This window comes from Protopterus annectens, chromosome 11.part0 (assembly GCF_019279795.1).
Source record: "Protopterus annectens isolate FY-2018-M chromosome 11.part0, PAN1.0, whole genome shotgun sequence".
Taxonomy (NCBI): Eukaryota; Metazoa; Chordata; order Ceratodontiformes; family Protopteridae; genus Protopterus; species Protopterus annectens.
Window position 1 is genome coordinate 932,189,748 of NC_056745.1, and position 19,311 is coordinate 932,209,058.

General features: G+C 38.6%; 1 protein-coding gene across 6 annotated transcripts in view; it reads right to left on the reverse strand.

Annotated features, from left to right (window-relative positions):
• The window catches only part of MAGI2 (membrane associated guanylate kinase, WW and PDZ domain containing 2), a 2,888,931-nt gene that overhangs the window by 148,459 nt on the left and 2,721,161 nt on the right, over window positions 1–19,311 (reverse strand). For 2 of the 6 annotated variants that reach the window (XM_044088326.1, XM_044088328.1), the window contains one exon: window positions 9,721–9,809. The exons of 3 other annotated variants lie outside the window; for them this stretch is intronic. In XM_044088326.1, coding sequence (XP_043944261.1) covers window positions 9,721–9,809 — 89 coding nt within the window. Of the gene's footprint in view, window positions 1–9,720; window positions 9,832–19,311 lie in introns of all 6 variants that reach the window. One more of the 6 variants, XM_044088327.1, reaches the window with a different exon arrangement.

Here is a 19,311-nt window from a genome sequence, read left to right on the forward strand (position 1 = left end):
CTGTCTCTCCACCCGCTGCCTGAGTTAATTGAACCTGGGTCACCTGGGCTGTACTCAAGGCATTATCCACAGGATTGGCTTAGATCTCTTGCAATGTTAAATTAGAGAGGTCTGGTTGTGGATACAATGGCATCTCATGAGGTAAGCTGTGTGTTGGTCACTTAGGGTGAAGGATTCTGGTTTGTGTTATGATTTCTGGGTTTGTTGAGCATATTCAGTTAAAGGTGGCGGTAGCTTTGTGTGAAGATTTGCTATATCTGATGGGGACATTAATTAGTTCAGTTAATCCAAAGTGGTTGATATTTTAGTCTTACAAGAAGGGTGAGGTACGGTCCCAGTCAATGCTGAGGTCACCCATTGTTATTCTTTCTTGTCTTTTACTAGTAGTGATCTTTGATAGGATATTTTCTGGTATGAGTACACTACTTCTGTTTGAATTAAAATGTAAGATGGCGAGGCCATTGCCTTTTATATTATTTATTCTGAGGAAAGTAATTAGTATATCATCCTTATCAAAGGGTGGGATTGTGTCTTGGCATTTGGTAACCTGTAGATAATTTCTGTGTTGGATGGCTTCTTCTCTTGCACGTTTATTTATATGATCATTTCAAATTATATTATAATCTGGTAGGATACTTTCCTCATCCTAGATGGTTGACTTAAGACATGTGTCATTGAAAACTAGCACGTCTGGTTTATGTATGTCAGTCCAGGCGTTTAATTCAGTGGCTTTGTTGAATAGGATATGTTCATTTGGGTGAAATATTTTGAATCTTGGAGTGGATTGTTTGTTGAGTGGGTTTTTGTTCTTTTGCACTTGAGTGATAGGACTGCTTTATTTTGTGTGACCAGTTGGACCTGGGTTAGGATGGATATTCAGTAAGTTGGTTATAAGTTGTGGCTTAGTTGGATTATGGCAATTTTTGACCGTGTATAGCAAACTTAATGCAAGGAAAGTTTTTGTTCCTTTAGGTAAATAACTTTTTTAAATCAAAGGGATGCATATTGTAAATGCTATAGGAAGTGAAGATGCGTGTGAGTAAAGGTTTTGATGAGGTAGAGTGCATGGATTCGCAGTGATAATAAGCTTGTGTATTCAACAGTGGTAGGAAGGGATGTGTGCCAGGATTAAAAAGGACAGAAACGATATATTATAGTGTGCTATGATTATAGAGGAACGAAGACAGGTGATGGAGTTTAGTGGCATGATAAAAAGGGTAATGAAGAAGGTAGATGAGTAAACGTGGAGTGCACAGCTACCAAAAAATAAGATTGGAGGAAACTGCCATTGTAGGGATAACCTGGGTGCTGTTTCTAGGTTTGCATAGAAGACACAAAAAGAAAAATCTAGCAAAGCTAGAATTTCCACTGTGCAATACCTTACACCTCTTGAATCAGAGGCAACATGGAATATATGCAAATTACCCTTTAAGGATATCAGGTGTTTCAGCTAAATGGCATTTCTGAATGTCCATGACTTTTTTCTTTTACTTTTACCTTTAAGTCTTTTTATGGACAATTTCAGGCCAATAAAGCCAAACCCCTCTAGCTGTGGACATGCATGTTTCTGCCTTCTTATGACATCATCAGCACAGCATAAAAGGAATGTTTGACTTTTGGAAACACAGGGTAGTCATACTCAATTGATATCCATAAACCTAAGGGTGTCTACAAAATATCCCAACTAACAAACTAAAAGACTTTTACTCCTTTTTACTTTTTACTCATTGTTTTAGATTTGTAGAGAAGAGATGCGTAGGCACAGAAGAGATTAAGTCAGGTATAGTGCAATGATTTTTATAGGACACTAAGCAGAGGATAGAATAGGGAGTGAGCTGGTGGTGGGGATTCAGGTAAAGTGTATTCACTATGGATGGCTATTATAAGGTAATAAGCAGAGGAAGAAAGAGTAATAAGTGCGTCAGGTTTAGGGGGATTCAGCGATGGTATGGTACTGGCTGTGGTAGGCTATTGTAGGCGAATAGATGAGGATGAAGGCAGGAGTGTAATGTAGGTAGGGAGTCAGGAGTAATTCATTGCATATGTCAAAGGTGGGGTATTCAATGGTAGAGTGATTAGTAGTGAAAGGGTTAATTATGAAAGGGCATCAAGAGCCAGGTAGGGTGTGTGTGTGTGTGTGTGTGTGTGTGTGTGTGTGTGTGTGTGTGTGTGTGTGTGTGTGTGTGTGTGTGTGTGTGTGTGTGTGTGTGTGTGTGTGTGTGTGTGTGTGTGTGCGCGTGTTTGTGTGTATGTATATATTGGAATTGGAGACAAGGTAGGGTAGTGAAATTAAGTCTTGAGTCATGAGCCTGATTGTAGCAATTGAACCAGTTTGTAGCAAAAAGAAAAAAAAAAAAAAAAACTATGAATGTGCTGGGGCTACCTGTTTGGTGAGCTTTTTAGCATCCAGTTTACTTCTGCAATAAAAAGAAAAACAGCAACAGAAATGGAAGCGACTCGTGTAGTTCACTCTACCTTTGTTCTTTGCAATTACAGAGCAGTAGAGGTTCAGAGGAAAAGAGATTGCTGAAAACTTCCTTTAGCATTGTGCTATGTTGCTTAACCTGGTTGTTCTGGGCTGTTTCCCAGTCTACTTATCACCATTCGAGGGGATTGCTCAGGCCTGTCTTAGTTTTCTGCCATAACAGATTGTACTAGACTTTCTGAAGTAGTCCTGCTAATCTACAACCTAAATGAAGACTATGAGTATGGGTTTCTAACTAACCTGCCTACTGTAACAAGAGGGGATATGTTCAGTCATGCAGTTACAGGGGAGTCAACAGTATAGGTCTGCTCTTACTCTCACCTACAGGACAGAAAGGCTCTCACCCAGACTATAAGGTGGTGGTGGTGGAGGGGTCACCTTCAGACAATGGGACTGAGAACAGTCTAATCTTTAAGAAATTGAAAAAAATAATTCTTATATGCAGACAGATAAGAAACAGAAAGGGACGGTTTGATTACTGTCTTTTTTTTTTTTCAGTTTTTGCTGGGGAAGCTTGATTGTAGTCACTTTGATTTGCTGCCTTTACTACTTTTTATTTTTTAATTGTAATTTTTCAATACTCAGTGTACACTGACATGCACAGGTAAGGCACTGAAAGGAGTGATGGGATTTGTGTCGTTTCTTGTTGAAAAGGAAACTGATTGCAGGCATGCTGATTTACTTACTTCCTTTACTCCATTTTATTTTGTAATTTGGCAATATTCAGCCTACACTGATATGCACATATATAATATTCTGAAATGAGTGATATACTTCTTCTTCTTTCGGCTTTTTCCCGGTTAGGCTCGCCACGGCGGATCACCTGTCCGCTCATGATTGGCAGTGGAGTTTTGCAGTGTCGAGTTGCCAGCCTGGCACCCAACCTTCCACAGAAGGCACACACATGCACACACTCACACCTAGGGCCAATTTAGAGTGTCCAATCCACCTACCGCATGTCTTTGGGATGTGGGAGGAAACCAGAGCACCAAGAGGAAACCCACACGACCACAGGGAGGACAAGCAGACTCCGCACAGAAGGCACCCCAGCCGAGAATCGAACCGGAGAACCTCTTGCTGTGAGGCGGCAACGCTAACCGCTGCACCACCATGGCTGCCCTAAATGCGTGATATACTTAATGTAGTTAATTGCTGTCAAGGAGCCTGATTGCAGCCATACTGATTTGCTGCTTTTATTACTTTTTATTTTAATTGCGGTTTTACAGTCTTCATGGTACACTGTTCTAGGGGACCCAGGTGAAGGTGGCAGAACAGAGGCAGTCTTCACACATATCCTTTAAGGAAAGGAGCCAACGCCTCTCCATCTGCCACCAATGCATTCTGGAGCCTACTGTCCTGTCAAGACATCAGTACAATCAACACTACAGCCAACCAAATGAAACCCCACTGAAGAAGCCATGACACGGGTCTTTCTCAGATCTTTCTTCATCTTTGACTTGGTGAAGATGGTCAGATTTTCCACAGGCTGACTCTCTAGATTCTGGACCAGTGAGACAAATAATTAAGAGACATATGCCCAAACGTGACAGAGGCAAAGACCCTCACTCTGCCCAAAGCAACAGAATCCTTATCAGGCAGACGCAAAATGAAGCAGTGGAGTTTAAAAACCTATGTCAGACTGAAACGATACATAGGATTGTACCTTGGGATATTTTATGTTATTTCTTTTGTAAGCAGATAAACTGGACCGATTGGGCCAATTTTCAGTCAAAGACTTGTTATGAAATGAAGATAAATTTATAACAATAGAAAAAATACAATGGCACCAAAGTTGTGTACCACAACATACACTCTTAAGAAGGATCAGGGTCATGCAGAATAGCAGGGAATAAGACACAAGTTATTAAGTGACACATTTCAAATTAAGAAAGAAAACAGGAGTTATTACATGACAAATCTCAAACATTTACATTCACACTGTTGCTACAGGTATAACTTTTAAGTGTGACAAACGTTCAGAATTAATGTACAGTGCTAGAAAGTGATTCCCAAAGGATAGAGTAAAGAAAAGAGGTCTTTTCAATTGACACAAGTGAGTACAGGGGAGTCATAGGTATAAGAACAGAGAAAGAAGGTAAGGGAGTTGGAAGCCAGACATCAGTCATATTGTGTTGATGCTAAAGGCACCCTTGTGACAGCCTCACTCCCTGTGTTCACATGCAGCCTGAGTTCTTGCAGAGGGGATGATAGTTGCTGGTTCTGAAATGAGCACTATAGTAGGGTGGTGTTTAAAGTCCTTTCAGTGGACGTTTGAGAGGAGACTCCTCATTCCTGAATACATGATCAGGATATCATGCCAGTCTGTCAGGAGCTTGTGGATGCATCAGTCTCCTTGAGAGCAGAGAAATTAAAATCAAGATGCTGCCTGGCTACATAAATGAAATCCTTCAGGACAAGCTCCTCCATCTTGAATGCAACCACTGAGTTAGTAGTCGGTGACTTGAGGGAGCGTTACTGTTTGGGCAGGTCAGGATATGGTACTCTGCAGAAACATGTACATAGGTGAGTCAGTGCTGGCACCCCAAGACACATTCCTCAGAGGGGGTTGCCAAAAATGTACATCTCATATTTGGATGAAATGGGCACAAGCACAACCCTAATCTAGCTGAGGAGGAACTTGTGATTCACGAGGACAGTGAGATTGACAAGGATGGATTTTGCAACAGCAGGATATGACTGATGTCTGTCATCTGACTCCCTTACCCTCTCTCTGTTTTGGTACTAGCACAGCATAATCCACAGAAGGAAGCCTCCTACAGGCCCTTGTGCTAGACAACGCACCCCCCACACACACACCGGGCATCCTGAAAGGACTGAGGTAGGTTTCAGGCTTATCCCTTCATTTCCTGTGCCTGGCTAGGATACCTCTGGCACTTACAAAATGCTTCACACCGTGATGTATCCTCAGGACAGAGCCAGTGTAGGTAATTGCTCTTAACTTGGGGTTTGAGCGTGCTAATATCAGCCTAATTATGCAGCTTAGGGATAAAGCCAGAATTATACCCCAGGCAACCCAAGGTTGAATATAAATACAGACAATGAAGAGACCAAGCAGGAAGGGTGGAAGGGAGCAGACAACACAAGTTTACCCATTCTGGGGGAGGGGAATGGCTAGTCTCATTACACTTTTAACCTCTAGCAAAGAAGTAGGGGAATGTCAGGATGCAGCCTTGACAGCCAATGTGATATGTACTGCATAATCAATAAACTTCTTCTAGACTCACATGGGGGGCACACACACAAAGCCTGTCTAGACAATGGCACTCTGTGCTGTCACCAGTTGCCATGAAGGAAGGGGATAGGTCTGGGTGGGAAGGGCTGGCTCACATGTCTCTCCTGTCTTGCCACTTCCTAGCACCTGGTCCTCATGCTAAGGGAATAAATGTGCTGACAGGACTCTATCCTGAGCCAGAAGTGAAAGGATCATAAGGCTTTCACTTATTCCATGACTGAGGCATCTTTTATCCTCCTTGGGGAAAAAATGGGTTGACTGGATACCAGTACTTTGGAGCTACTGTGCTGAGGGGTCACATGGGTAATAAAAATGAAATCTAGGCATGAAGAGTGGAATATTTTTCACATGGGGAATTAGGATCTAGAAGCACATTGAATGTGCAGTAGGAAAGAAGTGTGTGTCTCAGGTGCAATGCATATTCTCATTGTCCAACACAAGATCTCATGGAATTTATTTGCAGGAGGCATGTCTACTCTGACTATAGGAATGAGACAAAATTCAGAAATGTGCAGAGGTGGGGATGTCAGCAGAGAAAATCCAGCAACTGCCCTCAACAGAAGACCTCAGAAATCAGATGTTTTAATTCACTAACAAGATAAAACAAAACACGAAAACATCCAATTTACTGTATGAAAATCTCAATCACACAACTCATCAATTTAAATATTCCCACTCTGGATGGACTCCAGGAAACACATGCTTTGCAGACTGGAAACAAAAAAATCATCTATATAATAAGCTAATACAAAGCTTATCAGTGAACAATTGCAGCATTGAATGGCAATATTCACTCCAAATTCAGTATGTCCCATTAGATGAATATTGGCACACAGCATTTTAAGTCTGAGTATGTGTACTTTTTATGCCTTTCTTTTATTGAAAGGGACAGGTTTTTGGAATTTGTGGACTTTCTGAGACTCTAAAAACAATTAAACCAAGGTTTAATTGTAAGTGCTTTAAACATTAACATGGACTTTATTGAGTATATTTTTTTATTTTTACTATGTGAAGGATTGGCACTAAGTCATTAAAGTATATGAAGGATTAGCTGTAAAAAAGCAAATTAATGATTAATGCCATCGCATTTTTTTTTTACAGGCTGGCAGTTACCAGGCAATCTCCATCAATATCATGATCTGTATGCTACGGTGAATTTTTGGTAAAAAATAAACAACTATTCACAGCAACAGCCTGTTAAGTTCAACGAGGCAGTTTTCTAACTTATTGGGTAGTGAGTATTGTAGCATTACATTTAAACAATGAAGGGCTGACAAGCTTTAACATGAAACTTCATTCCATAGAAACTACACAATTTTTATTTCAGCTTCAAAAGCCAGTGTAAGAATATCTCTGAACAGCCTGTGTTGTGTCATTTACTTAGTATTACTGTACACACATCTGGGTTAAGATATGGTAAATGCTGTTAGAAATCATTCGTTTCTATTTGATAACATTTTAGAAGTGTATTTCCAAGAGATTTGTTATAGTTTACTAAATTAGCTATTCTTGTAAAAGATAAGATATAGGTAAAGCAGTCTGTGTCTTTAAAATTTGTGTTTTGGAACACGTCAGGGGAAATCAAATCAGAATATTATTTTCAGATGATTCCTTTCATCAAATGTAGCAAAAGAGCAAATTTAATTGTGGAAAATGAGTTGGATGATGATGTCCATTAATTTGTTTATCCAATGTATGCTTTGTCCAATTGATGGTTGCTATAGCCAGAGCGTATACCTCAAAGTGACAGCAAAAAGAACATCTCTCCTTTCGCAAGCACATTAAAAGGGCAATCTTCAAATTCTAGGGCATAAATAAAATGCCTCTAGCCCAAGCTACTTAATACAGTCAAAAAGCTACTGGTCAAGCTCACCTTACTCTCCTCTCAAATTTGAATTTTCTAAGAAGTAATCAGTTATCCCTCCACAAACATCCTTAAATAAAGCATGACATTATGTGCACACATTTCCCCAAAATAAGCACCATTGTGTGCGTCTCTCTCTCTCGCTAAAAGGGAAAGTACTCTTCAAATCTAATATTGATTAGCAATTCTTCTTTAAAAAGTTTTATGTCTCAACTAATGCCCACCCCTTATGATTAAACTTATAGCACACAATTCCTGTGTACCTCTCCAGTTGCACAGACATGACTATTAATTCCCACCATCACCTAACTTCTACATCCTAAACCTTTTCCATTGCGTGTATGAAACTATGGAACTTAAACTTAAAGAAAGTTTGTGAATTAAAAGCATATTAGAATAATAAAATACATGAAGATTTTACAAACCGTATCTTTAGGATGGCCCAACTATCAAATCTAGTTTAAAATAATTCTAAAATCTCAAATACATAGACTGTTATGTAAGTGCTTTAACCAGCTTTAACCAGGCAAGAACTTTAGGCAGCTTCTGTACATGTATGGTGATATTCAGGAAACTCAAACTAATACAGACTTTTTCCTGATAGCCACAGGACTAACTTATGCCAGGCATGTACACAGATGTACAATTATGAAGAGGAAGCAATATTAGCTTCTGAAATTACAGACTGCCTTGGATTTTGAACAGCTTTTTTTCAACCATTCAAGATGCAATCATACTAAATTTTGAATATGTAATCAAACACTTTATTGTCCATAATATTGAAATGTATGTTTTATATTATTTGTAGAAAGGATGGGGCTGAAAATGTACCATCCTGGCTTTGTTCAACTACCTGTCAAAATAAACTGAAAAATAAGGCAGAGAACCTTTCTTGAACAGGATACAGGCCCTCCAGAAGATGGAAACATAACCAAACACAAATACGCATACACATGAGCATACACATATACACACACAGACTCACATTACACACACAGGCAGAAAACCATTGCTGAACTGGATATCTGTTCATCAGAGAATGGAAGCACATACACATATATGCACAGATGCGCACACACAGTTTAGACAACTAAGAATTCACCTGCTGATGTGTACCTGTGATGTAGGATAAAAAAGGAAAACCCAAGTGACACAAAATAGATATGCAGACTTTGAACTGAAGATAACTCATTCAAGAATTAAAATAGACAGCCAAGAGCAGTGGCACAGTAGTGCCAACCAACATATCACTATGCCACGCAGGGCGATAATGTGGTAGCTCTACATTCTGGAAACATTCCAAAGGAAAGCTGCCTCACCTATATGGAAATGGACATAGGATGTCTTATATATGCAACGAAAAAAGTTTCTGCAAATCTGAACAAAATTCTGGGAAAAATGTCCCTACGTAATTTCAGAAATCAAATGGCAGGGATACATTTTCACACTTTTTATTTTTACTCACAGGAGATTAGATGTTACTGCAGTTAGACCTAAATATCCAGATAATTCCAAGTTCCCTTTTTGCACAACTGAGACGAGACCACTGCATGTCTGAATAGTTTTAATATTGTTTATTATTCAAACTAATTCAAAAGCTACTTTGGGATATAACTCAGATTCCTCTTCTTGCTGTATCACAAAAGAAACTGAAAATGAAAGGAAGAACTGAAGTATTGAGACAAACACATGCATATGCAGGGGAAAAAAATCTAAGGAAACAGTCCCTCTTTTCTGCAGTTTCTGAAGTGTCCTCAGACAGACATTTGACAGCTTTATTGTATGACTCTACTGGACAGAAATCTATTAGGGCACAATTCTCTGAGGTACATTTGGTAATTGGTCTTGATATTTTTATATTGATATACTGAGAAGTGGAAATGTTCACTATTTAAGATACAGTTTGACAGTTAATGAGATCTGTTTACTTACCTGAGCACACATTACATGTTAGAACCCAGTGTGTTGCACCTTTGTTATGAGCCAAGTGATGTAAGATTGTTAATAAGCATACAATAGTTAAGTATAAGCCAGAAAACAGTAAACAGTTTGAAGTTAAAGAAAGTTTGTGAATTAAAAGCATATTAGAATAATAAAATACATGCAGATTTTACAAACCGTATCTTTAGGATGGCCCAACAGGTAGAAATAAGGGGACCCATGCTTGTCACTTTTCATGCACATGGAGAGACTGGAAGGTACCATTCCTAAAGGAAGGGGAGGAACAGCCTAGGACCAATCATTAGAATTAACAAGACAAGTAACAAAAGATAAATTGTGACTACTGTTAGTATAAAGATAGTTAAAATAGTTTAGCAGACTTGTAGTAAGAAAAACACTGAATAATAGCATGAAACAGCATCAAACTGACTTAAAATGCCTGCAGAAAATATTCATGAAAAGCAGAACACAGATGGTCATTTAAAAGCAATATTTAATTTTAGTTAATTTGTTTTTCAGAAAAACAGCATTCTGAAGTGTGACAAGGAAATTACAAATTCTGATTAATTTTAAATAAAGGCTAATTAACGGATTCAAGATTTGAACATGCAACCCCCCCCAGAAAAACATGAAAAAATGATAAACATGATACATATACATGCAAAATTCGTATTTAATGAAAAACATACATCCATTAAAGACATAAACGGCTTAGTACTTTATGAGCTGATAATATGAAAAGAAGTACAATTTCTATAGTCAGCATTTCTTCATATTTTTGTAAGCAGTATCAAAATAAGATCACACCTGGAAATGCAGTTTTAGTACAAGTCACATTAGCGCTGCATTGTTCAGTACATTTATGTTGAAGTATTAGGATTTTCTGGTGTAATGCTTCCTGCTCAGTATAGATATCATCTTCATACCACTGAGTGAGAGGGATTCTTTCAATAAACACAGACAGCAACAGTCTAAGCCATAGTCTGAAAAACTTGTCAATTTTTGTTCATAAAAATGCTCCTCTTGATGTTAAAACCTAGAGAGTTACAGGCAGCTAGGCAGAAAGTAGTGGAAGCATTTATCGCTAAGCTTCCACATGTAATAGACTCTAGCTGATAATTTTCTTTTTACCTTTAACTAGTTCAATGAATTAACTCAAATGCACAACATAGACAATATTTCACAAAGTTAAATTAACATGGTAAGAAGCTCCCAGTTATGTGTTCAATAGCTAATCTTCATTCATGTTCATAAGTTCATAGGTTCATAGGTTCATAGGTAGGTACTAGACTATTGGCCCTGGGGCCTATATAAGCCTATCCAAAAAGGTTCCCTGGCTTTTGCCACCCAAGAAGATTATTTTCCTGTGCCCCTGTCAAGCAGTGCCGCAGAAGTGATCCCTGGGGTGAATTTTCTAATTTCCCATCCAGTCGTCAAGATTTTTCTTAAAGAGGGCCAATGAGGAGCTTTGCTTGACATGAATGGGTAGTTTCTTCCAGAGTATGCGACTAATATATGCAGACATCTATATCTATTTATCTATCTATCTATCTATCTATCTATCTATCTATCTATCTATCTATCTATTTACCTCTGTGTCTGTCTATCTATACACACACCTGCACACGCGCACACACAAACACACACACACACACACACACACACACACACACACACACACACACTCACACACACACACACACACACACACACACACACACACACACACACACACACACACACACACACACACACACACACACACACACACACACACACACACACACACACACACACACACACACACACACACACACACACACGGACAGACACACACACACACACGGACAGACACACACACACACACACAAAATGCATTATGCCATATTATACTGCACTGTACTATTCTGTAAAATACTATACTCAGAGTAATGCTGTAACTAAGCAGGAGAAAAATAAAGCAAAATAAAGCATAACATGATTTTGTAGTACTTATGCATGTAACATTTTGCTGTTTGCATACATGATGTAAGGTGCTTATGGAGTTTGCCTTCTGACAATCTAAACTACCTTCACCATGCGGTAGTCACAGATTGTTAGGCCTTGTTTTTTTTTTTTTTTGTTGCTACTCTCATATAAATCTAAGGAAAATTATTTGTTGAATGTGAGTGTGTGGAAAGCCTGTGTTTAAATCAAATCAGATATTAGAATTATACTTTGGGCTACAAAACCTAGCAAAGAAACAACAGAAATAACTGATGCACTACCAAACTGGAGGTCATGTGCCACATGACCTTATGTATATCCTGCGCAGCTTTTTTGTAAATTATTCCCATTACTGTTAGAGATAATGCATACTTGACTTATTTAGGTACAAATAAATGTGCATATCCCTTTCTATATGTAACAATATCTTTTATACTGCTTTTTTTTTTTTAATTCCTGGGACATGAATGCAGACAATGGCTTTCAGTCTAGTACTAGTCTTCTAGATTTTAAATGCTTACTGAGTATGCTTACTTGCTATGACCTGAAAAAAATAACTTAAATTGCTGATATGTGATGTACCAGGATTCCACTGCTTAGCTACTTATGTACTAAAAGTCTCAAGATTAAAGTATTTTAACATTCAGTCCATTATTTCAACTCTACCCTGTAAAATCTGAATTTAATTGAAAGATGGATTAAACTTAATTTAGGATAAACAGGTTAAGCCATTCATTCCAAACCATGAAAAATAATGTAAATGACTAGCTGTTGTTCTAAGAAAGCACAAAAAAGTTATTCCTTGCTTTTTTCTCTAAAAGCAGCTGTCTTGGAGTATGAAAGGTGTGTAGTCAATTAAACTAAAAACTGGAGTTATGAAATTAAAACTGCAGCACTTGGCAGAAAGCAATCTGTGAATCTGATATACTGCTACAAGAGTGCAAGTTACAAACCTATTTTCACTTAATGTGAATTGTGACTGCAAGAATTCATTTAAAAGCAGACTGCCAGTTTAAAGAATTCTGGTACTGCATCAAAGAGATGCTAGCAATTTCAGTTTTAAAATTCCTCTGCTGACCAGTTTCTGGAACAAGATGATTATATCAGATAACGTTAGTAATAAAAAATAATCTGTTTTCTATCTTCACAGGATGTCCTCCCCTTTATAAATGTTAACGATTCTGTGATGTGTTTATGCATGTCTAATGACCCTATCTGTATCTCTTTCCCTCTCTTTCCATGTTATATAATTAAGTCTAAATACTTTGCAAATTATATCCTTTAAGTTCACACACATTTGGAACACCTAGCTTTGTAAAGAGTCTTATTTTCTATTATTACACAAACAGTGTTCAGTATTACACACACACACACACACACACACACACACACACACACACACACACACACATTTATAATCCATGCTTTAGTTAGCTCTCTTCTTGCCCACGCTTGCTTTCTAGCATGTTCTGGGTTACAATGTCTTGATGATGCAATTGAAAGGAAATGCTTTCACCGTTCTTGAAACTTTTGGGTTCTGTGCAGAGCGTACTATAAAGTTGTCTTCTTGAAAAGGGTAATTAATGATTTTTTTCTAGTCTGGTAGAAGTTCTTTTCAAAAATAAATGTTAGTACTGTGTTTATCAACATTATTTCACTGAAGGAATTGTGAATGACAGCACAATTTGTCCATTGCATTTCACAGGTTTGCATTTAGTACACTTTATTTTGGATGTAGATTTAGCAATATATTATAAAGAGCAATAAGGTGAAGCCTTTCCTACACATTCCGCTCTATTATATGTTATTAACGCTACATAATTCATAAAGGGTCCAAAATACAAGTTGTGAAATGCTCCTGTCAACTAATAGCATTTGCAGTAAACTGTGAAAGTCCATACTGATTGGTCAACAAAAAAAGGTCAATGAATTAAATTAGTTGCATTTTCTATGACTGATTGCTTAGGAAATGAAATGAACCTGTTTTCATTTAAGGCATGAACATATCACGCATTGTGTTAAAGCCACATTAGGCAATATTATATTATGGAATATAAAAAATGACAGTAGTCTCATGTTACATAATCTTTGTTCCATAGCAAACTGTTCCATTCTCTTCTTATAAGTTCATAAGTATTTACTAGGCTAACGACCACAAGGGCCTTTTTAAGCCTAACCATGCATACCAAATCTCTGACAAGTTCTGATACCCTTGATAAGTGTAAGCATAGGCCTGGGCGATGAACCATTTACAGGTTACCTCTGTCCATTAGAGACATAACCAGGGATGAATTTCTGGTTTCCCATCCAATTGTCCAAGTTGCACTTGAATTGGGTTAGGGAGGAACTCTGCTTCACAGGGATAGGGATCCTGTTCCATAGATGGGGTAGTCCCTGGATACATACCTATGTCTCCATCAGGGCCTATTTATATCACAGGGAAGGTTTAAGTCTTTAGAATGGGTAATTCTGGTGCTGTTTGTTTTGTGAATATGCAGGAGGTCCATCAGAGTGGAGTCTGACAATGCCCTGTATGCCAGGCATAGATTTCCCCTCAAAAGCCTGTAGGAGACAGAACACAGGGATAGGGGCTTAAGGGGGTCTGCATAGGACATATTACTTATGGCCTGTATTCTTTTAGTGAGGAACCTCTGTGGATGTTCCAATTGTTGGATATGCCTGGTTAGGCACATACAAAAGGGGGCACTGTACTCAATGATAGGTCTGATGAATGACAAATACAAATGGCTTCCTTGGACTTAGATGCCATACCTTTGTTTACAACTTGCCCAACATAGAATGATTTCCTCATCACTGTAGACACGTGATGATCAAAGGCTAGATTACTATCTATGTGTGTCCCTAAGTCCCTGACTACTGGGTCAACTCTAAGGGGTGTGTTATCAATATGATAGCTACCAAGGATGGATGACTTCCCAAAGGATACTATTATACATTTCTTGGCATTTAGTTTTAGTCTTGAAACTGCTTTGATGAAAACTACTTCAACTTTTTTAAACTGTTTTGTAAATATGTCTATATTTATTTACATCTATGTTTATATTATATCACTATACTGCATTATTTAATTACACTTTTACTCTTACTTTACTGTTGTTGCTATCTGTGAAACCTGGGGTGAGCCTGCAAATGTTCAAATCTGCTCAGTGCTTTACCCGGTAATCAAAACAAAATATAATAAAATAACATAAATAACATAAATAATAAAGAAATGAAGTAACTATTATTCACACACTTTCTGTAAAAAATGAATGAATGCAACTTTTTTTAATTTCTGAAAAATGAATGAATAAATGTGACCTTTTTATATGTACAAGCCCACTGTGCACTTAGACTTTAATCTTCTCCTGGGCCATGGCACTTCAAGGTCAGGGCAAGGTCCTATCAGCAACTACTTTCACCTGATGAAAGGGCTAGTCAGCCAAATGGGTCTATATCACATTATCAAACGTACTATTTAGTGAACGCTTATTAGTTGAACAGTAATAAGCGAAAACACTAAATAGAGAACGTTGGTTTAATTAAAATGTTTCACTGGGTTAAAAAACAGTTGGCAACCAAGCAAACCACAGAAAAACATCACTAAACAAAACCCATCATAGTGGGGGGCTATGCTCCCCAGACCCTCCCATGCATGCTCTAAGATATCATTTACTTGATGTATGCACAGGGTCGTATATGTTTAATGCTTTCTATAATGTATTAGATTGAAGGTGGAATGTCAGTTAATACATGCTAATCTAGTAATATTCTGTAAGTGAATTCAACTTATACAATGGAAAAATCACTAGATAACGATGGAATGGTAAAAAAGTAAATCTCTTGAGCAAAGTGTATAAACCTAAAAAATGCCAGATTGACCAGGGGTGGAATGAAGTGTTTTCAGTCAGATGGCATGCTGTAGGAACTCTGTAATGATTTCATTCTTGTTTCCTGTAAGTTGCCAGTCCGCAATCTTATTATCTCAGATAACTGGGAAGTGCTAACTCTTTTGAATCATATCTAACAGTTTCAATTAAATTATTTATTTTTCATTTATTCTGAAATTTAATATGAAACTCCATAGCAGTGTGAAGTTATCTAAGCAGCCTCATGTACAATTCAAGACAGTTGCATTTAAAATCACTTATCTCGATTATAAGTCACACACTAATATCAAGGGGCTGCCTGCATATGTTTTGAATGACTCATAACAGCAGTGCAGTGATCTGGTACATATCAAATCTCATGGGGAATGCAATAGTATCTTGGTTTCATCTGTTTTACTGTTAAATTATAGTGTGCTGTAAGTGTCAGGAATTAAAATTCATTTACTTTAATTTCTTCTTTGAACAATTGCCTGCATCCTGCTAATTCATGCATAGTTTTGTATTTAAGTTTTTCTATTTGTTCAGATATAACGTTAAACCAAGCTTCCTTCTGCTGGTTGTTGGTGATTGCTCTTGTTGATGTAAAAGATCCTATGGCACTTATCAAAAAGAGTAGAGGTGCTTTATTAACATTCACTTTCATTTTATACCATATTAAAAATTTTACATCAATTATTTATACACTCATTTTTTATCATTCATACTTAAAATTATTTACAAGCTATCTACACTAAAGAAATTAACAAAGCAGTTCACTTTATTTCATATTATTTTTATCCTCTATCCTACACAGATTCTTCTACAACCATCTTCTTATTTCAGCTACTGCATCATCCTCTTCCATTTTCTTTTTATATAACACATTTGCATATAGTTTTTTTTCCGACAGCACCCATATTGTCACAAAAAGTACTTTATGCCACTTATCAAAACTACTGCACTTAAAGTGTTTTTGCTACTGTTTTAACTGCTTTTCTGCAACCCCCCCCCCAAAAAAAAATTCTAAGCTTGTTTCCTGCCTTTCCTGCAACTAGTCTAGTCCAGACACAGATTTTCCGTATCCAGGACTGTTTTGTAAGTTTCTGAGCCCCCCAGACCTTTCTGTGTTGGAGGGAAGCCTTATAACTTATCAGTGGGAGTGGTAAGCACTAGGTAGCCTATCTTCCACAACAGGAGTGGTTTCTGGTCCAGAAATTGTAGTTTATTGGCTGTTTGGGCATTGTTTCCATCCCTTTCAACTTTCTGGTTTAAAAGCCCATGTTTGTGCACTGCTCAGTGGTGCTCAGCTGAGGTAAACTATTACCAGTGTCAGAAAGTCTGCTCTTTAATTTTCCACTTAGAACGTGCTTGTTCTTTTACTTCTTGCACTTTAATTAGTTTAACTGGCTAGCACTTTAACAGGCTTTTGTAGCATTTATTGTAGCACACTTAGGTGCTATCAGCACTAGCTGTTTCTACGCATTAACAGCACCAGTGCTTATTAGTTATGGCCATCCCTCTTGGTATGATTGCAGGGCAATTTCCTGTGCTTTCTCCTGCTAACCTGGTGCACTTGGGTATTCTGAGACAGTGTGGCAACTGTCTAATGTACACAGACAACCCTCTCCTCTTACCTCCCAACACTCATACCTGTGAGAGATGCACTTATATCACCAAACTGGAAGCAGTACACACTCCAACCAAGGCCGGACTAGCTGGTCAAGAGAAGGTCAACACCTACAACTCACTACATAGAACACACAGCCCTCCAAAATACCAACCATCACAACCCACACATAGAAACACAAATCATACACTCACATTCGCAGAGGCTCTCACTAAAAATTTACCCAAACAACAGAGACCCTGAGACAGAAACGCACTTGACCACCAGAACACAACACCAACCCCAGAACACATAGCTCACCACCACAGCGTGCCCCTCAACCCAAGCCCTTAAGGCAAAACACTTTGCTCAATATACTAATCATAGGAGACTCAATTGTGAGGCACACTGATGTCCTACTCACTAGGTTTAACAAGGAGAAGGTGACAGTCAGTTGTCTATCAGATGCCAGGATCCGCCACATAACACATGCACTCAGGTCACTCCACAACAAGTACAACTATGACTCAGTCATTGTCCATGTGGGTGTGAATGACCTGAGATGTACATCCCTGGACTACATGAAAAGAGATGTGATGGAACTCTCAGATTATGTGGCCCAGGCAGGTATGACCCTAGCCCTGAGCAGTATTCTACCATTATCCAGAATGACACCACAGTACAAGCAGAAAATGATTGACTTCAACAATTGGCTAAGTATCTGGTATCATTCTAAGGGGATCCAGTATCTGTCTGCCTGGGACGAAATGATTAACAGACCTTGATGCTTTGCCAGAGACGGCCTGCATCTGTCACCCTAAGATTCCAGGTACCAGCTAAGGCTCTTGCCACCCCTATAGTGCCTTTTTAGGCAGTGTTCCAAAGACCAAAATTCCACCATAACAGCTACAAACAAATGCAATCTGAGGGTCATACTGCTCAATGCTAGAACTCTAAATCTCAAGATGCACTTGCTTGAAGCTCATCAAAATGGAGAATGTCAACATCTGTGCTGTAACGGAGACCTGGTTATGAGAGACAGAAAGCACTCCTGCGCTCCCAGGCTATAACTCATTCCATACCTTTTGGTACCAGAATATGGCTGGAAGCTCTAAAGGCAGTTGTGTCTTCATATTCTTAAAGGATATGTGCACCTCTAGACTGGTAGCCCAAGATAATGCATCCGAGATACTTTAGGAACAACTAACACTGGGTAAGATGGCAATACAAGTCATAACCTGCTACAGAACCACAAACATGTCCCTAGACTCTCACTCCAAGTTCCTAAGCACCCTGGAATCTATAAAGGTCCACCCCAATACTCTCATACTGTGTGATTTCAACTACCCTTCCATCAACTGGGAAAACTATTCAAGTACCAATGTACAGGCCCAACGCTTTCTGGAATTTATAAATTCCAATGCCCTGGACCACCTCATTCTGACCCCCACTAGAGGAAGCAACATCCTCGAACTGGTTTTCATCAACATGGGAAAGCATTGCTCCACACCTATAGTCAATTCCTCCCTGGTTAAATATGACCACAAACTGATCACAATGGAAATCTCCATCTCACCTACACCCCCCACTAAGGTGACCACCCTGAAAAACTTCTCTAAAGCCAACTTTGGGCTCCTAAAAACAAAGGTGGCTAACTTCTCGGCACCCATGCCAATGGAAAATAGCTGCATGACTGCTGAATCATACACCAAAGCACTGTAAGAGCATGTACACAATGGACCTAGCCATACCAAATAGAACTAAGGTGCTCTCCTTTAAAAAAAGGAAGCCAATCTGGTGGTCCCCAGCCATCAATAAACTCTACAACTGAAGGAAAAAACTGTTGCAGAAAAAAATGAAGTCACAAGACTGGAAAACCTCCTTTATCAGTCTCAACAAAAAGCTGAGATCCATTATCAAATCTTCTAAAGCCAGTTATGAAGGCAGAATTGCGACTGACACCAAAAAACAACCACAAAGCCTTCTATAGCTATATCAAAAACCTCAAAGGCAATACCCAGATTTGCTCTGAGTTATTGCACAATGGCACATCCTATACTGAGCCAACAGATATTGCCAACATACTGGCCGACAGACTCAGTGACAACTTTACCACTTCCCCCCAAGGGCCCTATCACAATACCAGAAGAAAGCCTGGTGCCCAAAATTTTTGCGGCACAGGTAAAAGTTGCATTGTCCAAAGCTAAGAATTCAGCATCCATGGGACCTGATAATATCCCTGGATGCGTCCTACATGAACTACAAAATACCAGAAAACAAGAAACCACAGACATGACTGAAGAAAGG